The sequence below is a fragment of the Rhinatrema bivittatum genome, chromosome 12 (genome assembly GCF_901001135.1).
Source record: "Rhinatrema bivittatum chromosome 12, aRhiBiv1.1, whole genome shotgun sequence".
NCBI classification, from domain to species: Eukaryota; Metazoa; Chordata; class Amphibia; order Gymnophiona; family Rhinatrematidae; genus Rhinatrema; species Rhinatrema bivittatum.
This window is the reverse complement of record NC_042626.1, coordinates 15,298,269-15,319,467: the sequence shown is the minus strand read 5'-3', so window position 1 is coordinate 15,319,467 and position 21,199 is coordinate 15,298,269. Positions and strand designations below refer to the sequence as shown.

Below are 21,199 nucleotides of genomic sequence, written 5' to 3'. Positions count from 1 at the left end.
CCATAAGACACTATTGTTACATCAGGAATGACCACCAACAGAAAGACATACACACCTACTCTATTCCCCGTAATCTCGGGTGAGTGACTTTAGCTGTAAAACTCATTTTATGGCCTCTATGGCCCAAAACTGAGAGTTTATTTGAACTTATATGGCTACAAAGGGATGCCCTGAGGCCAGTCACCTTCCATGGAAATAGTAGTCCAAGCACATATTGGTTATTGTGCTTGGGAGGACTCTGAGGTTTGGGAAAAAAAACATTCCAGACACACTGACAGCTGAAACTGGTGCATCAAATTCCTTTATCAGCCAACACTCATCGCTATAACTCTGTTAAAGTAAGCTTATAAAAAATTACCTGTGCTTCCAAAGCATCAAGATGCACCAAGCTGAGTTACACAACAAGTTGGAAGCACAAGGGCCTTAGTAACACATAGGAAGAACGATTCTTGAAGATGGAACTCACCTCCGCCTCTCTCTCAGTTCAATACCAGTGGTCTCTGTGCCAGCAGTCATGGAGGTATTGGCAGAGGTAATACTGCTAATGGTAGATCCAGGAAGAGGGCGATTGGTAATTACCCCCAGTGGAGTGCTGACAGGGACACTCTCTATGCTTCTTTCTGCAGTAGAGTCTGTTTGCAGTCTAAGTGGGGCTCTGAAAAGAGAATTCATGAGGATAAAGCTGTAAATATTGCTGCCAGACTGCTTATAGCATACAGGTCCCCAATTGTGGCCCCTAAATTATCTGCCCACAGATTCTTTCTCTGGCATTACACAGCAAAACTAGCCATAAAACTAAACTTTAGAACTCTAAAGCTTGGGCAGGCCTTCTAGGTGGAAGAATCTTGAGATGCAATTAATTTTGGGCCATAAAAAGGAAAATTGGTTCTTACCTGCTAATTTTTGTTTCTGTACCACCACAGGTCAGTCCAGACTCCTGGGTTTTGCCTCCCTTCCAGCAGATGGAGACAGAGAAAGTTTTATTATTGACACTGGCATATAACCTAGTGTTCCACCTGCAGTCCCTCAGTTTTGACCTGTACCCAAGCCAAGGTAGTAGAAACAAAATACTAATACTAACCACTAATAATTGCCCCCTGAATGAGCAGTGGAAAGTGGAAACCTTAAACAGATAAATTTGTCCCCATTAAAAAACAGGAAGGACCAAACAAAACCTGTGCCAATCTTCAGAGTAAGTACCATAACAGATCGAGTGAACTCTCCAAATCTCCCTACCTCAACTGGGTAGGACTCTGGACTGTTCTGTGGTACCACAGGAATGAAAATTAGCAGGTAAGAACCAATTTTCTTTTCCCTGTACATACCCAGATCAGTCCCGACTCCTTGGATGTACAAAGCTTCCCTAAACAGGGTGGGACCGTGAGAGTCCCACTTGAAGTACACGCTCACCAAAGCCCATGGCTTCTGGGGCCTGGACATCCAAACGATAATGCCTGGCAAAAGTGTGCAAAGACTTCCAAGTAGCCGCCCTGCAAATGTCTAGTAGCAAAACTTGCTGACATTCGGCCCAGGACACCGCCTGGGAACGAGTAGAATGAGCCCTTAAACCCTCCGGTACTGAACGTCGCTGAAAGATATATGCGCGGATCCACCGCTTAATCATGGCTTTTGACACCTTATGACCTTTTTTTGCACCACTCCAAAGTATGAAAAGGTGAACTGATAACCAGAAGCTATTGGTAACTTTAAAATACCACAACAATGTACACTTGACATCCAAAAGATTTAATTCTCTCGCATGAGGTGCCATAGTTTGGCATAGTTTGGGAAAGCCGGGAGCTCCACTGACTGATTTACATGAAAAGACGAAACCACCTTTGGCAGAAAGGTTGGAACCATTCTAAGGAGACCCCTGAATCTGAAATTCTCAAAAAAGGCTCCCTATATGACAAGGCTTGAAGTTCCGAGATCTGTCTAGCGGATCAAATAGACACCAAGAAAACCACCTTCAATATCAGACCCTTTATGGTAGTCCTTTTGAGAGAGTCAAACTGTGCCACACACATGCCCTTCAAAACCAAGTTAAGGATCCAGGAGGGACACAGTTTGTCGCATTGTCGGACAAGACTCTTGACCGGATGGCCGCACATGAAGGGGAGAAAGCACTCAGTGCCAAATGCACCGCTCGTCTCTAGGTGACTGGTAGACCAATATGCCTCTTCAGTCGTCCACTGGCCTTGCACCAACTGATCTTGACAGACAGCTCCCTAACTGGAGAGACTGGCGTCTGTGGTGACCACTGTCCACTCTGGGATCTCAAGTTCATCCCTTGACACAACTGGTCCTGAACAAGCCACCTTGAGAGACTGGATCTGGCTACTTCTGTAAGTGGTAGAGGAAGCTGAAATTGCTCTGACAACAGATTCCACTGGGAAAGCAACGTCGTCTGCTAAGGTCTCCTATGCGCAAAGGCCCAAGGCACGAGTTCCAACATGGACACCATGGAGCCAAGTACCTGAAGGTAATCCCAAACCCTGGGCACAAGGCTCCCTAACAATCTGCGCACCTGCAACTGCAACCCGACTATGCACTTCTCTGTCAGGAAAACCTTTCCTAATTTGGTATTGTAGCGCGCTCCCAGAAACTCCAACTCCTGAGGCGGGACAAGATGATTCTTGTTCCAATTCACTACCCAGCTGAGTGACCGCAGACACTGCAGCACCAGATCCACTGCTTCCCTGCATAAGACCTTCAACTTCGCCCTAATAAGCTAGTCGTCTAGATACAAATGTACCAGTTCTCCCTCTTTCCTGAAGGCTGCTGCTGCCACCATCACCATCGCTTAGGTGAAAGTCCTCGGGGCAGTCACCAGCCCGAACGGCAGGGGGCAAAATTGAAAATACATGCCAAGGATATTGGACCTCAGAAACCTCTGATGATTGGGCTGGTTGCCTATGTGTAAGTAGGCCTCGGTCAGATTCAGGGACGCCAAGAACTCCCCCTTGTGTACCACCACAATTTATTTATTTATTTAACATTTTTTATATACCGAAATTCTAGCAACAATGTTGCTAATCATTTCGGTTTACATATAACATTGGAGTGACTTAAAATGCCATATGACAATGACATAGAGGAGAGCCTCCATGTGAAAACGAGGGACCTTGAGAGCCACGTTTACCTTCTTCAAATCCAGAATGGGACGGAAAGCCCCTTCCTTCTTTGAAACCACGAAATAAATGGAGTAACGCCCCTTCCCGTGCTCCTGCACAGGAACCGGGCTCCCAGGCTCAGTAGATGATCCAGAGTTTGCTGAATGACTCAACTCTTTTCCGCAGAGACAAAAGGGGACCTCCTGAATAGATCTCGAAGCGGACGAGCAAATTCTAAAGCGTAACCTTATTTATTTATTTATTTTAGATTTTTATATACCGGCATTCGAGACAGCAGTCACATCATGCTGGTTCACATAAAACAGGGGTGCAAAGTAAACATAACAATAACAATGGTGCTGAAAAAGCAGTTACATATAACACGGTGATAAGAACTTGGCTTAGAGGAAGAGAAAGGACAGGTTATTAATTTACACAAGTAAACGATAGGAGATAAGGTCGACCATGGTGTAGATGGAGATTAGGGGTGGCTTGGAAGTATTAGATCAATTGACGTCTGGGAAGGCTTGTATGAATATCCAGGTCTTTAGTCTTTTTTTGAAGGTTGAGATGCATGGTTCTATTCTGAGATTTGAGGGTATGGAGTTCCATAACGGTGGGATGGCTGTAGAGAAAGCTCGGTCTCTTAGTGTGCTGTGTCTGGTAGATTTGGGCGGTGGTACCTGTAGCGAACCCTGTAGCGAAACCTTGTTTTATCATGCTTAAGATCCACTGGTTCTTAGTGACTGCAGTCCACTCCTCCAGCCCTATAAGAGGGCTGGAGGAGTGGACCAGCCTCACTTCATGTGCTAACTTGGCTCCAGAAGCACCCTGGCCAGAGTCCTCCCTGTTAGGCTTTTGCCCACGAAAGGACTGGTTCCAGGACTGCTGCCTCCGAGGCCTACCTCTGAGCACCTGCCGAGGACCTTCCCTGATGAAAACACCTGTTCTCTCTAAAGCAAACAAGCCCAGAAGAGGAATTCCTCACCCCTCTGGCTTATCCTCAGGCAACTTGTGAACCTTATTATCCCCAAGATGCTTTATTGGTTTCCTCCAAATCTTCTCCAAAAAGCAGCTTCCCCTTGAAAGGCAGCACCCTTAACTGAGACTTGGATGAGACATCAGTTAACCAGTGCCTTAACCATAGCAGCCTCCTTGCCGAGACTGCAGACATCATGGTCCCAGAGGATGTCCTGATAAGGTCATACAGCACATCCGCGCTGCCTCGAGGCCACTGCGGCCAGGACTTCCCAATCAACATCCGGCACACTGAAATCCCTAGCAATAGCACTTCACCTTTAACAGCCTGGAAGGAAAGTCTGGATATGACACAAGCATAAACAGACATTCCATTCCCTCTTTCCAGAATAACCAACAGTGCCTCCCCTCCTTATCTCCCAAGACCTGCAGTCCTGTTGCTTTAATATATTTTTTTTTTTTTTAAGAGACTTAGTGCCACTCCTCCTCCCTTTTTTCCCTACTATGAGCCATGGCGGGAAAATGTACAGAGGGACGTGACAAGGATATGGCTGAGTCAGGGCGTCAAACTCTACCAACCCAGATTCTTTTCCTCGGCTGAAGCAGCTTGCGATCTTTGTATGCCTTGATGTTACCAAGAAATCCATCCAAGGCTTGCCCCACCTATCCACTATTACCGGAAAAGCCAGGCCCACTCTCTTGGATCCAACATGGCCCTGCTGAGATAATCCACTGGAACATTTTTGCACTTCAGTTATACAAGCTGCGCTGGAAACTTTGCCCAGTTTTCTGGTATCTAATTATTGCAAACTACAACCATAATCCACTATGCCTGTGGAAAAACGCCAAAATATCTGGTTTAAAGATGTGATTGTTGATTACAGAGACATAGTTCAATGTGTCCCATAAGTAGCATACAATCACACCAGGGACAGCAGAAAGGGGGAGGGGGCTGGAGAGGAGTAGCACTTTATATAAAAGATAATATTAAACCAACTAAAATGCAGAGAGGATGGAGAAAAGGGGTAGAACTGTGGATCATCTTGTAAAGAAAAGATGGCATTTCTTTCTATACTAGGGTGACCTACATAGGCAGAAGAGTGGGATAGAGATCCAGTCACTGATAGTGAAGGTGGTGATGTTAATGGCGGAGCATTTTAGTCTGCAAGATATGGTTGGAGCATCAGTTAAAAGTACCAAGATCCTGGACTCCCTTTGCTGGCATCTCCTCAGGCAAATGGTAACAAAATCTATGAAGAGGGGAGGGTAACAGTGGTACTGGTCCTGGTCCTTACAAGCAGGGAAAGTGTTTCCAGTGCTCCAGCACTCAGACAGTAATGTTAGAGAACAGCAAAGGTCAGGGTCCTGGACTTCAAGGATGGCAACGTGAAGGGTAAGCCAGAGACCAGCTGAAGTCTATGGCATTGCACCAGGAATGTAACCTGGACAGACTGCATGGACTTTAGGGTTCTCATCCGCCATCTTTTTTTATCACAACCTTCAGCCCCCTCTCTCAAAAAAGAATTATCTTGGGAGAAAAAAAGAGCTGCCTTGGTATGGAGAACCTTTGACCTCTCTGTTACTGGCTCAAATCTGATTTGCTTTGATCAAAATATTGGTGGTTTCTCTTACACAAGTTTGCTGCTACATGTGTGCCCAATGAATAGAGCCGGACAGGCAAATACACACCACCAACTCTAGAGATGGCCCCTCCAAAAGCAGGGTCAGCAAAGTGGAGGGAAGCTTATGCAACTAAGTTTTCAATGCTGCAAGGTTGGTATGTGTCATGAACATTTTAAATTCTAGAAATAAAAAAAAAAAAGAAAATTATGGAGCTAATTTTAAAAGTTATTATGTGTAGATGTAACATACTATCAAAGCAATTTAAAAAATCCATTTACACATCTAAAGTGCAAATGGGATACAGTGCGATGTCACTGGGGACTCTTAAAGCTGCCTTGCAACCTGCTGACGGCGCACTAAAGGATCTCCTTGCAGAGACATGGGACGTCAGCTCACAAATCACAATACCTGCTTTTGCTCTGCCATTTCACATCCCCTCCAGTGCCTCACCTGCCAGCCTGGCGAATCAATGCAGTAGGGTTTGCACTAGTAGTCGTGGGGAAGGAAGAGGCAGGTTGCCACTGGCTGTCTGCTGAGGTAGATAAACCAGTTGTTGTGGGTGAGGTAGGCGATGTAACACGATTGGCTGAAATGTTGGGACTGCTGTAGTCGTTTCGTCTCCCAAAGGAAGTGCTGGGGAAAAAAATAAATAAAAGAAGGGTGTGAATATGCCCTGCTGAGCGTCACACCAGCAATCAAGCACACCTCACACTTTCAGCTTCAGAAAGAGACCAGCCAGTGTCCCCGGTGTGATCTGCTCAGGAGGGTCAGACCTTTTATAGGACCTGCGCAAGCTCCCCTGGGCTCGATATTTCATGTACATCCTTATTTTTCAGCAACTGCTACGCCAGCCCAGTAAAACATTACGAGAGCCTGCAAAAGATCCACTTTTTCTCCAGAACCCATACAGCTAACTAGGTACTCCGCCAAAGTCATCAAAGCAATCAATCATCCTTGAGGATTCTTCATGAATTTTACCTATCTGCTGCCAATGACATGATTTCTGCAAAAAAAATAAATAAATGCAAAACATTTTGGGAAATGTATTTATTTTTTGGAGAGGACCCCCCCCCCCCCCCCCCCCAGACACCCCACAGCAGTTTTCCCCCTGCTTCACTGGACTTCCAGATGAGTTGGAATCGGCCTGCGTCAGGCTACAGCAACACAAACCTTCATTCACAGCTATCCAGAGCTTCAGGCTCGTCATTTCAATGGCTGCCTCGGCTGGGGGAGGAGCAGCCCACGCATGGGGTGGGGGGTGCCTTCTGGAATCCCACAGTTATGGGTCCAAAGCCCGGCCCACTAGGCGTCAGCACTTCATGACGACAGGAACTCTCTCCTTTCCAAGGGCAGGGAATGCTGCCTTCACAGAAGGCCCCAGCCCTGGTCCCCCTTCCTCTGCATGGAAGTGCACAACACCCGACACCAAGCTGCTGGGCCAGCCCGCTCTGTACATTTTTGTTTGCCATCACCTTTGAGCCTCAAGGTTTCCCTCACTCTGGTTGATAAATGCTGCCACATGCATAAAATCCAAAAAATTGTCTTTAAACATAATGCTCTTTTTAAATGCCTCCTTTACTGAATTCTACTTTAAAATGCCTTAAAATACACCTGAAGGCGGCAACCATTTACAAAGACATCAACAAAACTACCAAAATCAGGGATTCTGAACTCCGGCCCTCCACAGCCGCAAGCAAATCTGGTCTTCAGGATCACTTATGCAATGCAAATGGGCCTTCTTGTTCCAGGATGCATCGTGGGTATCCTGAACACCAGACCAGTCTGTGGCCCAGGCAGAAAACCCCTGGCCTACAGCCATTCCCATTCTACTCTAGCTTTCCCCTCCAGACGCACTGCAGGGTCCAGCTGCACCTTTTAAGGAAGGTCGATACGTAGCTGGAGGGAACACTGCTCAGAGGAGTCTCGTTTTCCTTCAGGACATCTCGCCGCAGATGACGGGTGTAGGAGCCACTCCGTACCAGATTAACAGCAGATTCTCTAAAGATACAGGACAAGTGTTACTATGCCAGATCATTCACACTCAGGTTAATGTGACTTTCATTTCCAATCACAGCATAAGCACCGAGAAGCAAGTTTAGGAAGAAATCTCGGGAGGCTGTAGTATTGCAATAAACACCACCTTTCCCTCCTGTCTAGAGCAGAGGCAAGGGGAAAAGCGATAAGGAAGAAACAAGGCACAGACACAGCAGGTGAAAAGGATAGTCAGGTGGGAACTAGCAGGCTACAACTCCCCAGAAACCTCTTGATCAAGTACTATGATCAGCAGGCATGTGTGTGACCCAGATTCTGATGATCGGGTGTCAGTCGCTGCCGAGTGAGCACAGGGCTCGCATCTTTTATTATGCAGAGGAAGCAGCGATGGGGTTTTTTCAGGCCAATCAGCCTGAAGAGAAGCATTGAAATTACCTTTATTCCTTTCCCTCCTCCCATGGGGCATCCAACTGCAGGATCATGCAGTTTTTAAAGTGAATTATGAAAGTAAAGCAAAAATCATTGCCAAAGTTAACCTTAAATGTGTCATGTAAGTAGAATGTATACCTGTTCTCCTTTTCTTCACTGTCACCTGTGGTGCTGAGTCGCCGAGGGGCCACTGGTGCAAAATAACTCTTCTGGTCTTTCTCCTAAGCCCAAAAAACAAATGCTGTAAGTACATGGGTATTTCATCTTACTCTGCAAATGCAGGGTCCAACAGTGCAGAAAAGTGTGCATTGATGACAGCTCGTGTATCCACACGGGACCTTCCGATGGGGCGAAGGGTGGTCCTTCGTTAACTCTTCTAATTACAGGACTGCTAATTCAGTGGTTCTGACACGACAAATACAAGTTAATCCCCTCTTACTTGTATAAGAGCATCGGCACCACATCTCATGACAGCGGTGTCATGCCACCAACTGTGCAAAAGAGGGCAGATTACGAGATCCTTTCCTCTGTTTCCTCAGTCCACCTGCCAAGCTGAACCCAAACCATGACCCAAAATATTGTATTGAGCTTCTTTCTGCAGAATAGGAAAATTGGCTCTTACCTGCTAACTTTCGCTCCTGTAGTACCACAGATCAGTCCAGACTCCTGGATTTTGCCTCCCCTTCCAGCAGATAGAGAGAGAGAGAAAGTTTCACCGACAATGGCATATAACCTGGGGTGCCACCTGCAGTCACTTATTCAAGCCAAGATACCACTGAACATAAACAAACATCCCCACATAACATGTCCCCATGAACAAGCAGTAGGATGTGGAACCCCATAATGGGAATGACCCTTTCCAACACAAACAAGAGAAGAGAACCAAACGAAACCTGCACCATCCTTCAGTCTATTTACAATAACAGATCGGGTGGACTCGCCAATCCTTTTCACCCCAACTGAGCGGGACTCTGGACTGATCTGTGGTACTACAGGAATGAAAATTAGCAGGTGAGAACCAAATTTTCCTTTCCTGTAAGAACATAAGAAAATGCCATACTGGGTCAGACCAAGGGTCCATCAAGCCCAGCATCCTGTTTCCAACAGTGGCTAATCCAGGCCATAAGAACCTGGCAAGTACCCAAAAACTAAGTCTATTCCATGTAACCATTGCTAATGGCAATGGTTACATGGATGTACCCAAGCTTCCCTAAACAAGGAAGGACTGCGAGAGTCCCGCTCGAAGCACACTTTCCTCAAAGTCCATAGCATCTGGAGCCTGAACATCCAAACGATAACGTCTGGCGAAAGTGTGCAATGTCTTCCAAATAGCCGCCCTACAAATATCTTGCGGTGATACTTGCTGACATTCAGCCCAGGAAGCTGCCTGCGATCAAGTAGAGAGATCTCAATCTCTCAGGAACCAGTGCGACCCTGACAAAAATACGCTGAACCTATCGCTTCCTTCAGCCACCATGCTATGGTGGATTATGAAGCCTTCTTTGCGCTACTCCATAAGCACAAAAAGATGATCTGACAGCCAAAACCTCTTAAGATACTGTGGCAAAGTCCACGTCACATCCAAAAGCCTCAACTGTCTCGCGTGAGGTGCAGCTGCATCCAGAGTCAGAAAAGCCGGTAGTTCCACAGACTGATTCAAATGAAAAGATGCCGCCACCTTTGGAAGAAAGGAAGGAACCGTACAAAGAGACTCCATCACCCATAATCCTAAGAAAAGGATCCCTGCATGGAAGAGCCTGCAGCTCCAAAACTCTCCTAGCAGAACAAACTGCCACCAAGAAAATAACAAACAAAAAGTGAGGGTTTTAAGGTAAGATCCTTCACAGCTGCTCTTTGAATCGGTTCAAGCGGAGCCATACACAATCCCCGTTACGAGAGAGCCGTGCGCGCGCTTCTCCACACGCCAAACAGCAGCTGCTGCATGGCTCCCATCCCGCGTCTCTACTGCTGCTGTGAGGACGCCGAGAAACCAAACTGGGTCCCTTGCCAGGCTGCCTGCACCTTGCCCTGCGAACCTCGCGCTACAAAGGACAAAGGCAAAGAAAGAAAGGCAATGAAAAAAGAAAACGCTTTGTTTGTTTATTTATTTATAACTTAAAAGTAACAAAAAAAGGGTCCGGACATCCTCCTGGGGGGGGGGGGGGGGGGGGGAAGGGAGCTGGCACCACCAGTGTCTACCCCCAACTGCGAAAAGGATCGAGCCTAATAGGGTTCCCAACCTACCTCTCATCCACCTCAAAACCAGAAGGAATGGCCCCCATCAGGACCTGCCAAACTTCTGGGAGGTATTCGTCACTCCTCATCTAACTTTATTTTTTTTAAACTAATATGCAGACTGCAGGTTTTGCACCGCCTGGAGACAGAGATATACTGGGGGACTGCCGATGGCACACCAGGTTATATGCCAGTGATAGCGAAACTTTCTCTGTCAAATATGCAGGAGGCAAAACCCAGGAGTCTGGACTGATCTGGGTACCTACAGAGAAATGTCCTTTCCCGCCAGTCACATTGTGCCCAATAGAGGAATTTTCAGATAGTTGAATTATCCACATTTGCAGTAAGATCCCTGGTATCCCAATAAGCAGGCCAGAAGACAACTAGACTGAACAGTTACAGCAGCCTTGGGAAATGCTATGGGATACAAGGCAGAGACTCCATACTTCCCAGAGCCTGAAAAATATGCATGAATGGCAGAAAGCCAGACAAAAGTGGCCAATGGCACCCATTAAAATCTACTTGGCCGCCAGCTTTCATCAACGTTTAGGCACATGTCCAACACGTACCAGAAGTACTATGGCAGAGATCCAGTAACCATAAAAAAATAAAATGTGGCTGTTTCATGAGTAGATGACCCTCGCAGCCCCCCTCCACTTTCCCATCCCCAGATGTTTATGCAAAACTCATTTTGAACATTTTACTAAGCCTTTTTTTGTTTTTGTTAAATAATAATCAATTTTGCAAGCCCTGTAGTACAGGAGACCCAAATACAGGGCAAGCTAGCAAGCGAAACACTGCAGTGATTTACTTAGGGCATCAGGGGACCAAGTTGCTCGACTGATCACTGGTGGAAGAGGCCACCAAAGATTTCAGCTTCCCTTTCAGCCACTGGTTAGTAAAATATCTTAGATCCTACAACTCAATTGTCCAGAGGTGCGAAGGGAATAAGAGAGAGTACTAACTACTGCTACAGGTTGACTGCAGAGAGTCCAATACAAGAAGGGTTTTCTTCCTTCCATGCCTAAAAGATCCCTCCACTTCAGTGGAAAAGTGGAGAAATCAACACCGCCTTCCCTCCCTCAGCCAGAAGCATGGCCCCTAAATGACCCCTCCCCATACACCAAACATCACATCTATACATAAAGCAAAGATGCTTACCTGTAACAGGTGTTCTCCATAGATAATAGGACAATTCGGCCACACAAGAGTGTGACATCATCGGATAGCACTAACACAGACCATGCTCTCTCAGAGCTCAGAAAGACCTAGAAGTCTTTCCGAGCAAGTGCGGGTGTTCCTGTGCAGCCGCTGCCTCGCAAGTCTCCTCAGTCATTTCACAAACTAAGCTTAAACTCTATGGGAAGGCAGGTGGGATTGTGTGGCTGAACTGTTCTGTTGTCTACAGAGATCACCTGCTACAGGTAAGCAACTTTGTTTTCTCCGTGGTCAAGCAGGACTGAATTCGGTCACACAAGTGAGGGTTTCACCATAATAATATATCGTTGTATCCAGTAATAGAGAAAGTACAACCCGGTAAACAAGAGGCTGGAAGGAAAGTCAAAGCACTTTTAAAAATAAACTTTTTAAAACCGCTTGGCCAAAGAAAGTTGCTCGCACATAATGAGCCTTTACTTTGCCATGAAGCTGTTGCCCATATGATATCCAGGGCCATTTCTTAACTGGCAAGCCTTAAGCCACTGAGTTGTAAGAAACAAACAGCTGAGGACATTTTCTGAAAGCTTTAGATATTTCTAAGTGGAATAAAATAAAAGCTCTTCTGTAGTCATGGAAACCATATCTGATGTGGCCAAAAAGGAGCTATTAGTTACACTTTCCTTTTCTCTTTTTGCAGTTTGAAGTCTGTTCTGGATACGAGTGGTACTGGTGGAAAAGCGTACATCAGTCCTCGACTCCATGGAATGGAAAAGCCATCAGACCCTAAGTAGTCGGGCGCTGGTCTTTTGGAGCAATTGGGAGTTTGGGGCTACAAAGAGGTCTATTTACGGAACTCCACATAAGCGAAAGAGGAATTATGCTGTGCTGGAATGGAGTGACCAACTGCAAGGCTAAAAGCAACAACTCAAAAGTATCTGTCAAAACATTGTTCTTGCTCAAGCTTGAGAAATATTTCTCATGAGATAGTACAATTCCAAACCTTTTAGGTTTCCCTGCAAAGTCATGAGAACCCTGCTCCTCGTTCGCTACCTGATTATCTGTCTGGATTTGAACGACTGCTCCTTTCAACCAATGTTCAAAGACTTGAAGAGTCTTTAATATCACTCTTGGTTCCAGAGGGTTTGTGGGAAGTCTTTGCTCTTGAATCATTCAAGATCCCTGAGATCACAAATGCGTGTAAATTGCACAGGTAAAATCTCCATGCATATATTCTTAAAAAGTTAGCTGTAAAAATATGCGAGCATACCAGTTGCACGCCACTTATCTGGATATATTCCAACCTTTCCAGCTAAGTAGCGGCATTTATCCTGATGTTCTCTGGATAAGTAGCGGTAAAGCTGCTACTTAGCTGGATGTGCCTTAAAAGTGCTTCTTAGCTGGCTAAGTCAGAGAGACAGATAAGTCTTAAACAGCAGCGCTTTTAAGAATGTATCTAAAGTAAAAAAAACCTTTGCCCCTTTACATCAGCAGTACTTGTTCTATTACACTGGCTGCTAACAGCGAGTTGGCTCCTGCTTTAGAGTTAAGTTGCTCCAAGGAAGCCTCTGGAAAGAGTGTAATTGGTATCTTCTACAAGGGTAATATTGCCTTCTGAAAGCCTGTGATGGGAATTTTTTTTTTAGCAGTCTGTTGTTCAGAAGTAGCTGCAGATAGCGTTTGGAGGGTCGAACAGTGATCATTGATGGCCAGGACAAAGATGGAGTTGCACTTTATATTTAAGGTCAAGATTTCTGGCAAACGGCAGTATGGAGAGATGAGTCTACCACACTTTAGAGTGCAGCTCCTGAAGAACTTTATGAACTGGTATGAAAATGGCTCGTTTAGGACACCCAGGAAATCTTCTTTATTCCATACTTCTTCAAATTTAAATGATACTGTTTCTGCCATTTCCTGAAAGCAGACAGGGGTAGAACAAGTCCAGTGGTGGAGCAGGATCTGACGACATCTGAAAGATACGAGCACTTATTTTCAGAATCGGTGACTAATAATGGAGGCTCCATCAATGTCAGCCTATCCCCAGAGGAGATGGAGCTAAGAGATTTTCCTTTTCTGACTATTGATTTTTTTAGAATGGAGGTATAGAAGCTAGGGAGTCTAATTGGCTACACAAACTTCTTCAAAACTGGTTCCATTAGCAAAGGAGGCAGAGGGGTGGAAGGGATAATTCTTCAAATAGTTGGACAAATTCCAACTGCAGTTTTTGCTTAAAAAGGTGGTACTCAGGTGCGGATGGGAGGAGCACCACAAAAGAACTGTCTGATTCAAAGTACCAAAATAAGCAGAGTGATTTTCCTGTATGAAGTTTTGGCTCCAGAGTTTTGCACGGAGTTAAAGTAGATTTGGCACTGAAGCCATAAATATTGACTGTGCCGTGCAGGAGAATAGTTCTGATGTTACATTTTCTAATGGAGTCTAGGCACGATGTGGGGCTCCTTGATGCTCCTCAATGCCGAAGGAGATATATTTCTCTCTTTTTTGTGCCAATCACCTGAAGCCGGAAAGTCTCAGCTTCAGCATCAAGATGACACTGAGCATTTTTCTTCAGTTACTGGAACCTCTGAACTTATCCTCTTCTTTTCTTCCATTTGAGAGGAGAAAAGGAACTTTAATTTGAGATTCCTGGAAGATAGCACCCAAGGGGATATCGGTCCGCATGCTGCACAGTCAGCCACGTTATAAGAGGGTCCTTGGTAACGGAAACTGAGATCACGATAGTCAAGCCTTGACATCTTGTGCTTACATTTGGAGCAGAGTTTGAAGGGCTTTTTTACCAACATGAGAGCAGCTGAAGTAGGAAAAAAATAAAACTAGCGTATATTTTTTTTTTTTTTTTTTTTTTTTTTGAGGCGACAGATAAAAAGTACTCAGAGAAAAATAAAAAAAGAAGGAACCAAAAGCTGAAAGACACAGGAAAAACCAACTAGCGTCTAGAAAGAGTAAAACATCCTTGCACTTTTGTGGAAGAAAAATGACTGAGTAGACTCATATGGCAGCGACTGCGCAAGAACATATGCACATGCCCAGAAAGACCCAGAAGCCTTTATGAGCTCCGAGAGAGCACATTCCGTATCGTGTGATGATGTCACCACCCACTTGTGTGGCTGAAGTCGGTCTTGCTTGTCCATGGAGAAAATGCACTTACACTTAGGTGCCATGGGTCCATGAAGGACTACGGTGATGGTTCTAAGGCATCAACAGCTGCAAAGGAGAGCCTTACGTTGTCCAGTGCATATATACTTTGTACAGAGCGTGCGCTGATATAAAGCTGCTCGGCACAGGAATCTGCAGCCACCGGGAGGGAACTGGACTGGCAGCCCAGATGGAGGGGGGTTCCTGATAGACGGTCATAAAGAAAGGCCAAGGGGGGAGGGAGGGGGCAATTAGCAGTGGAAGACGACTTAAAACATCCTCCAGTGAATTTCACCAGGTGTTAATGCCCTTGGCCAAGCCCAAGGAAAGTCCACGTAAAATACCAGCACCACACACCTTTTCCTTGCTATCCAAGAGCTCTGAAATGCGAGGACTGGAGGCAGAGCGGTACATGGGGGAACCCCTCTCTCTCTGGTCTTCCTGGGACGTTGCCACGCTGCTCAGCACGTTGTGGCTGCTCGTTTTCCGCAGCCCTAGTCTCCAGGACGAGGGAGATTCATCCTTCTGCTGTTCCAACTTGCTAAACAAACTGCCGAACTGCAAGGGGAGGGAAGAGAACCATGGACAGGAAATCAGATCTTCGCACATCATCCCTCCTATTTTATAATTTGATTTTCTGCAGGCTGCAACACTTTTTTTTTTTTTTTTTTTTTTTTTTTTTAATTGAACCAAATGTCAGAATTATCCCGAGATGCTGTACTATATGAGATTTGAGACCACACAGGTCCATCTTCAGTTGTGCCCTCTTACTTTATAAAAGCAAAATATCATCTTATTCACACACCAATGATGATAAATTAATCAAATGTTGCAGTCGCTTTTTGCAACACAGTGGGCATTTCAGCTCTTTAATTCTGTTTGCTCTGGTAACAACCCAAATTATTGTAGTGAGGTAAATAGACTAAGTCTCTACTATGAAAAAAAAAATAAAAAAAAAAAAATCAGGATTTCTCATATACAGGCTTCCATAGCAATAATCACCCAATGGATACAGCAGAACGGACTCATGAGAGCTGAAGAAATCGAGAGGGGCATCAACTGCCGAATAAGTGCCCTACCTTTACTTAAAAACATATTTGCTTTTTCATACCATTCCTTAAAATTGGAGCTGATTATCACAGCCCTCCCAAACTCTTGTCTGTGGCCATGCTGCGAGCAATCAGAAATAAAAGGAACCATTTCAAGAATGGGAGGTCCCTTCTGAACCACAGGGATGCTGAGGAGATGAGCAGCAAATCTTGGAAAGGAAATGGGATTATCTAAATCTGGGAAGGCTAGGGATGTCCGCCATGGGAAAAAATGTTAAAGGGTGAGAGTATGACAACACTGTATAATTATCTAAGAGTTCCCACACAGATTTATGTTGGGGCACTGTTCAAAATAGATATCCTTGATACCAGAGGGCACCAGTGTTTTTTTTCTTTTGAATTTTCTGGGTAACAAGATTCCAGAATAATAATCTGTTATATTTGATTGCAGTGTCTTGGATAGAGGTGGTCATGAAAAAAAGAAGCCCAAAGCAAAAATGTAAAAACTGATATTAGTTACTAATTATAGTCAGCGGCTACAAGGACCTGTGAACTCAGAATCACCAATGGGCAATTCAATAAAAGGTTGGACAGCAGGAACATGGTGGGCAAATGGCTTTGTTCAGTGCGAATCCCAGGTTAGCAAGCAGAGGATGCTAGGGGTGTGCGGTCAAAACGTTTGCTTCTTTCATCTGGTTGTGTTTTAAGTCATCTCTTTTATTACTGTTTATACATTTCACATTTTAGCCAAGAGATAAAGGATAGAAAAAGCAAAGTTATACTAATAAAGAAAGAAAGCACTTAGATAATTCAATACCTCAAATAAAGGCTTAAAAAATGGACAAGATCATTCCCAAGCAAGCCCTCAACAACAAAAGGAAAAAGCTGCAATCAGACCATGAAATTTAACATAACCTCATCCTTTTTTTTTCTTAAAAAGATGCACAAAATGAAAGAAAGGAGGTGACGGCACAGCCTATGTAGGATGCTAGGGATAGTGCTAGCTGAATCAGACACGACTTACCTCTCTCGTTCCCGAAATCGAGTGGGAATTATGCGCCGCCACTGGGATTTGTTCGATAATCCGCTCCTGCTCATTGCTGAAGTGGTTCAAGTCAGGACTCTGCTGCTTTTCTAAAAGAAGAGAAGTGGGATAAGGCAGACCATAGGGAAGTTTCCAAAGGGGTCTGGAGAAGCTGAATGCCTCCGTGCTCGAGTTAGGCCATCAACACATTTGATACCTAGAGAAGACTCAAAAGTAAGCCAAGAACACAGAAGGGGTGGAGGTCTTAATTATTCAAGAAGAAAAAAAGGTAACTGAAAAAAAAAAATTCTTTACATTTCAGTGGCATGAGACAACAAAACCAATGGATAGGTGGAGCAGATCGGATATGTTGGAATTTTGTAGGCTTATCTATACAGAATGGAAGAGGACCAAAGAGGGAAGAAGTCCATAAAGTGTCACTTGGGGAGAAACTCAAAACAGAGTAATAGAACTAAGAACCACCAGGCAGGCTGGGCGGGCCAACAGGCCCTTATCTGCCATCACCTACCATATTACTATGTAACACAGTAAGCTCAGGAAATTCTCCTCAAGAATCACATTCGTACAGAAGGACATATTTCATCTTAAGAGAAATTATTCATAGGCCATTTGTCACTGAACTGAAGAAGAGACCTAAATCCGCCAAGAGCCAAACCTAGCCACTGATACCAAAAACATCCATTACCTGTCTCCTTTTCAGTGTCCGATTCTGAAGCATCTGCCCCCTCTTCATCATCCTCGCAGCTGGAGGAGCTCGACTCATCCTTATTTTCCTTCTCTTTTTGATTGGATTTCAAGGTTTCGTCTTTTTCATCCCCATACAGCAGCTTCTCTTTGCTGAGATACAAATAAGAAGCACACGATTAAGCGCACGGCTTTCTTGGGTTGACTGCTCCCAAATGTCGGGCTGTCCTTCTGGTCTTCCAAACCCCCATCTGATAAAAGGAACCACTATAGAAACCACATTCTGGTATTTTATCCACAGGATCCCTCCACGACAAGATGGCTAGTGAATTCAGCAGCTATACAAGATGAACAGAATATATCAAAGACTAGCAAACTGAGCAAAAATAGAACCCATGGAAGGAAAACACATAGGACTCCATGGGTTCTTGTTTACAGTATGACCTAATATTAAAAAAAACAAAACCCGATTATTAACCCCAACTAAGTACAGTACAGCTAATGAACACTGGAAATGTATTCAAAATGCTTTTTAGAGTAATCTTCAAAACTAAGCCGAAAAGCTCACAGCAATCTGAGATGGTCTTTTATCTGCCATCAGGTTTGACGTTTCTATGAAAACATTAGCACACTTAATGTTTGCCTGCACCATTCGGAGAGAGGTTATTCTTTTGTAAGCAACACGTTCAGAAGTGAGGTCTCCAAATTATAAGCTCATGTCTCTTACTTTTTATAGAAGTTGCTCTGCAAATTGTTGTTCAGGTTCGACTCGATTAGTTTTTTCTTCACTTCCTTCTCATTGCGCAGCTGTAGGTGAAGAAAGATAAAGAGTTCATTTAAATAGGAAACCAGAGAAAATGGATAACTGCGGATCAGTGGCTCCCGATTCCCTGGGGAGCTCAGGCAGCACAATTTAATTCCCCTCCTCTGCAGGCACAAGCATTTTCAGCAGGTTCCAGCCAATTTACTATCTCTGAAGCCGATTTGAGAATACAAGAGACGGGGCTGGCCTGATGACCATGGGGCAAGTGCTGTGTGCTGCTTTGTGAGAGACTCGGGATCATTTTCTAGACCTGACTTCTGCAGGGACTGGGAATGCGGCAGAGGCAGCGCTTACAGCCCTAGAGGGAGAGAACCTTGCTCGATGTACCACGTTAAGTAAACGGCTTTGAAAGTTGCCCTGCAGAGAGATAATGGATCCCTCCACAACCAACTCTCTTGCCAGCGATACAAAAGCTCAGGGGTCAAAACAGGAACTCACCACATTTTGCTTCTTTTGCAGCATCTCCAGATGTTCCACCACGCTTTCGTCGGCCACATCAAACGGCGTCTGGCCCTGGCAACCACGGATGACACCCACAAAGAAAATAAAAAAATTAAATGCAGGCACACAAGAGACAAACAACATGCCGACGTCTATCTAGGTGAAGATTTGCAAATGCAAAGTGCCGGCAGAGAAGAGCACCGGAGAGCAAGACAACTTGTTCCTGCAAAGCTCAGAGCACAAACAGAATAGAAATGGAAGGTAAAATTAAAAAACAGCAAGACAGCCTGGAAGGGTATGAGCTATGGGGGGAGGGGGGTGGGGGGGGGGAAATCTATTCTGCAGGCCTCTGGCAATAAGACCAAGAAGGAAAAGGAAGATCGAGTAACCAGAACCTTGAGAGGATACTAACACATTCTTGTTTAACATAGAAACAGAACCAAAAATTGTAGGCGATACCTTCTTTAAAAAAATCTTATTTGCACTAATCGCTTCTTCTAATGATGTCTGAAGGAAAACAGGCAGATCCAAACTATGCATAGAAACTTGTAATAGCTCCAGACCTGTCTGAACCTTTCGTGACACTTTTTAAAAGGGGAAATAACACACTTTACTAAATGGAAGGACTGCATTACCGGATTCTTTTTAAATAGTTCCTTTGGACAAACAGATGAGACACATGGGAAATTGAGGGTTCTAATATTCAAATGTCTCAACCTATTCTCATACATCTCTAATTTCCAATGTGTTAAGAAATCCTGAAATGAGCCATTCTTGAAGTCAGAAAAAAAAGTTTGTTGAGACTGCGATTCCTTAATTTTGCCAGCATGTTCTACCACTGCGTTCCCAAGCAACTTGATAGCCATATTGTGTAACTTGAAACCAAAAGCCTTCTCTAGTAAGACAATTGCCTGCCAGATGTCCTCCAACTTGATATCTACTGGCCTCACCAAAGAAGAGGTCCAAGAGGAACCAAGACTCACCGGTGGCTGAGGATCCAACAATCCTCCCTGCATTACAGGAATCAGAGTCTCTGCTATAGTCCCGGCTGCCTCCACAGGGCTTGTGGTCTCCCAAGCCACTTCCGGGTACCGCCTCTGATTACGCCACAACGGCTACCCCTCCTAACTAGCCATCCCGGCACTCCCAAGAGGACCCCCCACACCGTGATCTCAGCACATCAGACGGCGAGCTCACACCTGGTCTGGAGGGGGTCAGAGGGGGAACGTGGTGGCCAGGGCTCAGAGACGTTATCAGCCTCAAGATGGGACACGGTCCCCTCCACGTCACAGGCAACGAGATGACATACTTGGCTCTAAACTTCTGGCAACAAACTGCCGTGTGGTCGCCTGAGTTGGAGAGCGATAACAGCCACCCCCCTCATCTTCCCTTTTCTTTTAACCATCAGAAGGCATAACCTTTAGCTCAGAGGCAAAAGAAAAGGGAAGAAATGCACAGAAAACCCAAGCACAGCATCTCAGCCCCTCAGCACCATCTTCAGAAGATTTCCAATCCACTTGGATATAGAGAAATAAAGGTTGAGCAATAAGGCTCCAATGCAGTACAGCTCTTGAAAGCCAGATATCAATATATCAAGCTAGCGCAATCAAAAGGTATCAGCCATGACTTATTTGTTGGTCTTTATTTCTATATATTATATGTCTGAAATTTAAACTCAATATCATTGTGGATGGATGAATGATGGCACCTAGTCAGATGTTAAAATACCCAGTGCAATAAAACGTGAGTGAGAAAGATATTCAGCATACTTAAAAGTTGTATGAATGCATCCAACTGAAAGATCATCTCGCTAGATTACCCACTCTTATGGAACTCTACATTCAGTGGTTCAATTAGACATCTAATTTGTTGCTTTGAAAATGTATTACGTGCAAACAATTTAAACCACTCTGGTGAAAAAAACATGAACACATCAAATCTGAAAAAAATGTATTAAACTATGTAATTAGTAATCTCTGAAACTAAGTTTTAGCCCTTCATCTTCTTGATCACAGAACCCAAGCAAAGGTTTGGTCATACAAGGCAGGTTCAAGACTTCTTGTCCTTCTGTACGGGGCAGAGTTACAGACCCGACAGCCATCAGGTCTGGGGGCAGCGCAAGAAGATATGTATGTCAGTCCAACCCTCTTCTCTTTCTCCGTCCTTCCCCACCCCTCGCATCCCTAGAGATACGTGTATACTGCTGCAGCCCCACTGTTGCCTCTCCAGACTGGACCCCTACCAAAGTGATGACACTTGGTGGCCGGCAGAGCCTTGATGGGATGCAGGAATGCTGTGGAGGCACTGCCTTTTGCCACTGCTTCTCTACGCCATAAGGCCATTTCTCCCATTTAATCTAGGAGCTCGTTTACTACTGTAGCCAATTCCTGAGGGGAACTGAGGGGTACGCTGTCCATATCGTACTCAGAAATGAAGGCAATATTCTAGGCCCCAATAAAATCAACCTACATGACAAGCA

General features: G+C 44.9%; 1 protein-coding gene across 3 annotated transcripts in view; it reads right to left on the bottom strand.

The window, feature by feature from the left end:
* LOC115073708 (protein phosphatase 1 regulatory subunit 12B-like) overlaps positions 1-21,199 on the bottom strand; it is a 127,590-nt gene that overhangs the window by 80,211 nt on the left and 26,180 nt on the right. For all 3 annotated transcript variants that reach the window (XM_029572352.1, XM_029572351.1, XM_029572353.1), the window contains exons 6-14: positions 18,718-18,792; positions 18,184-18,263; positions 17,458-17,609; positions 16,752-16,861; positions 15,036-15,236; positions 8,274-8,356; positions 7,587-7,712; positions 6,165-6,347; positions 467-655 (exon numbers count right to left, since the gene is read on the bottom strand). In XM_029572352.1, coding sequence (XP_029428212.1) covers positions 467-655; positions 6,165-6,347; positions 7,587-7,712; positions 8,274-8,356; positions 15,036-15,236; positions 16,752-16,861; positions 17,458-17,609; positions 18,184-18,263; positions 18,718-18,792 — 1,199 coding nt within the window. The remainder of the gene's footprint in view (positions 1-466; positions 656-6,164; positions 6,348-7,586; positions 7,713-8,273; positions 8,357-15,035; positions 15,237-16,751; positions 16,862-17,457; positions 17,610-18,183; positions 18,264-18,717; positions 18,793-21,199) is intronic.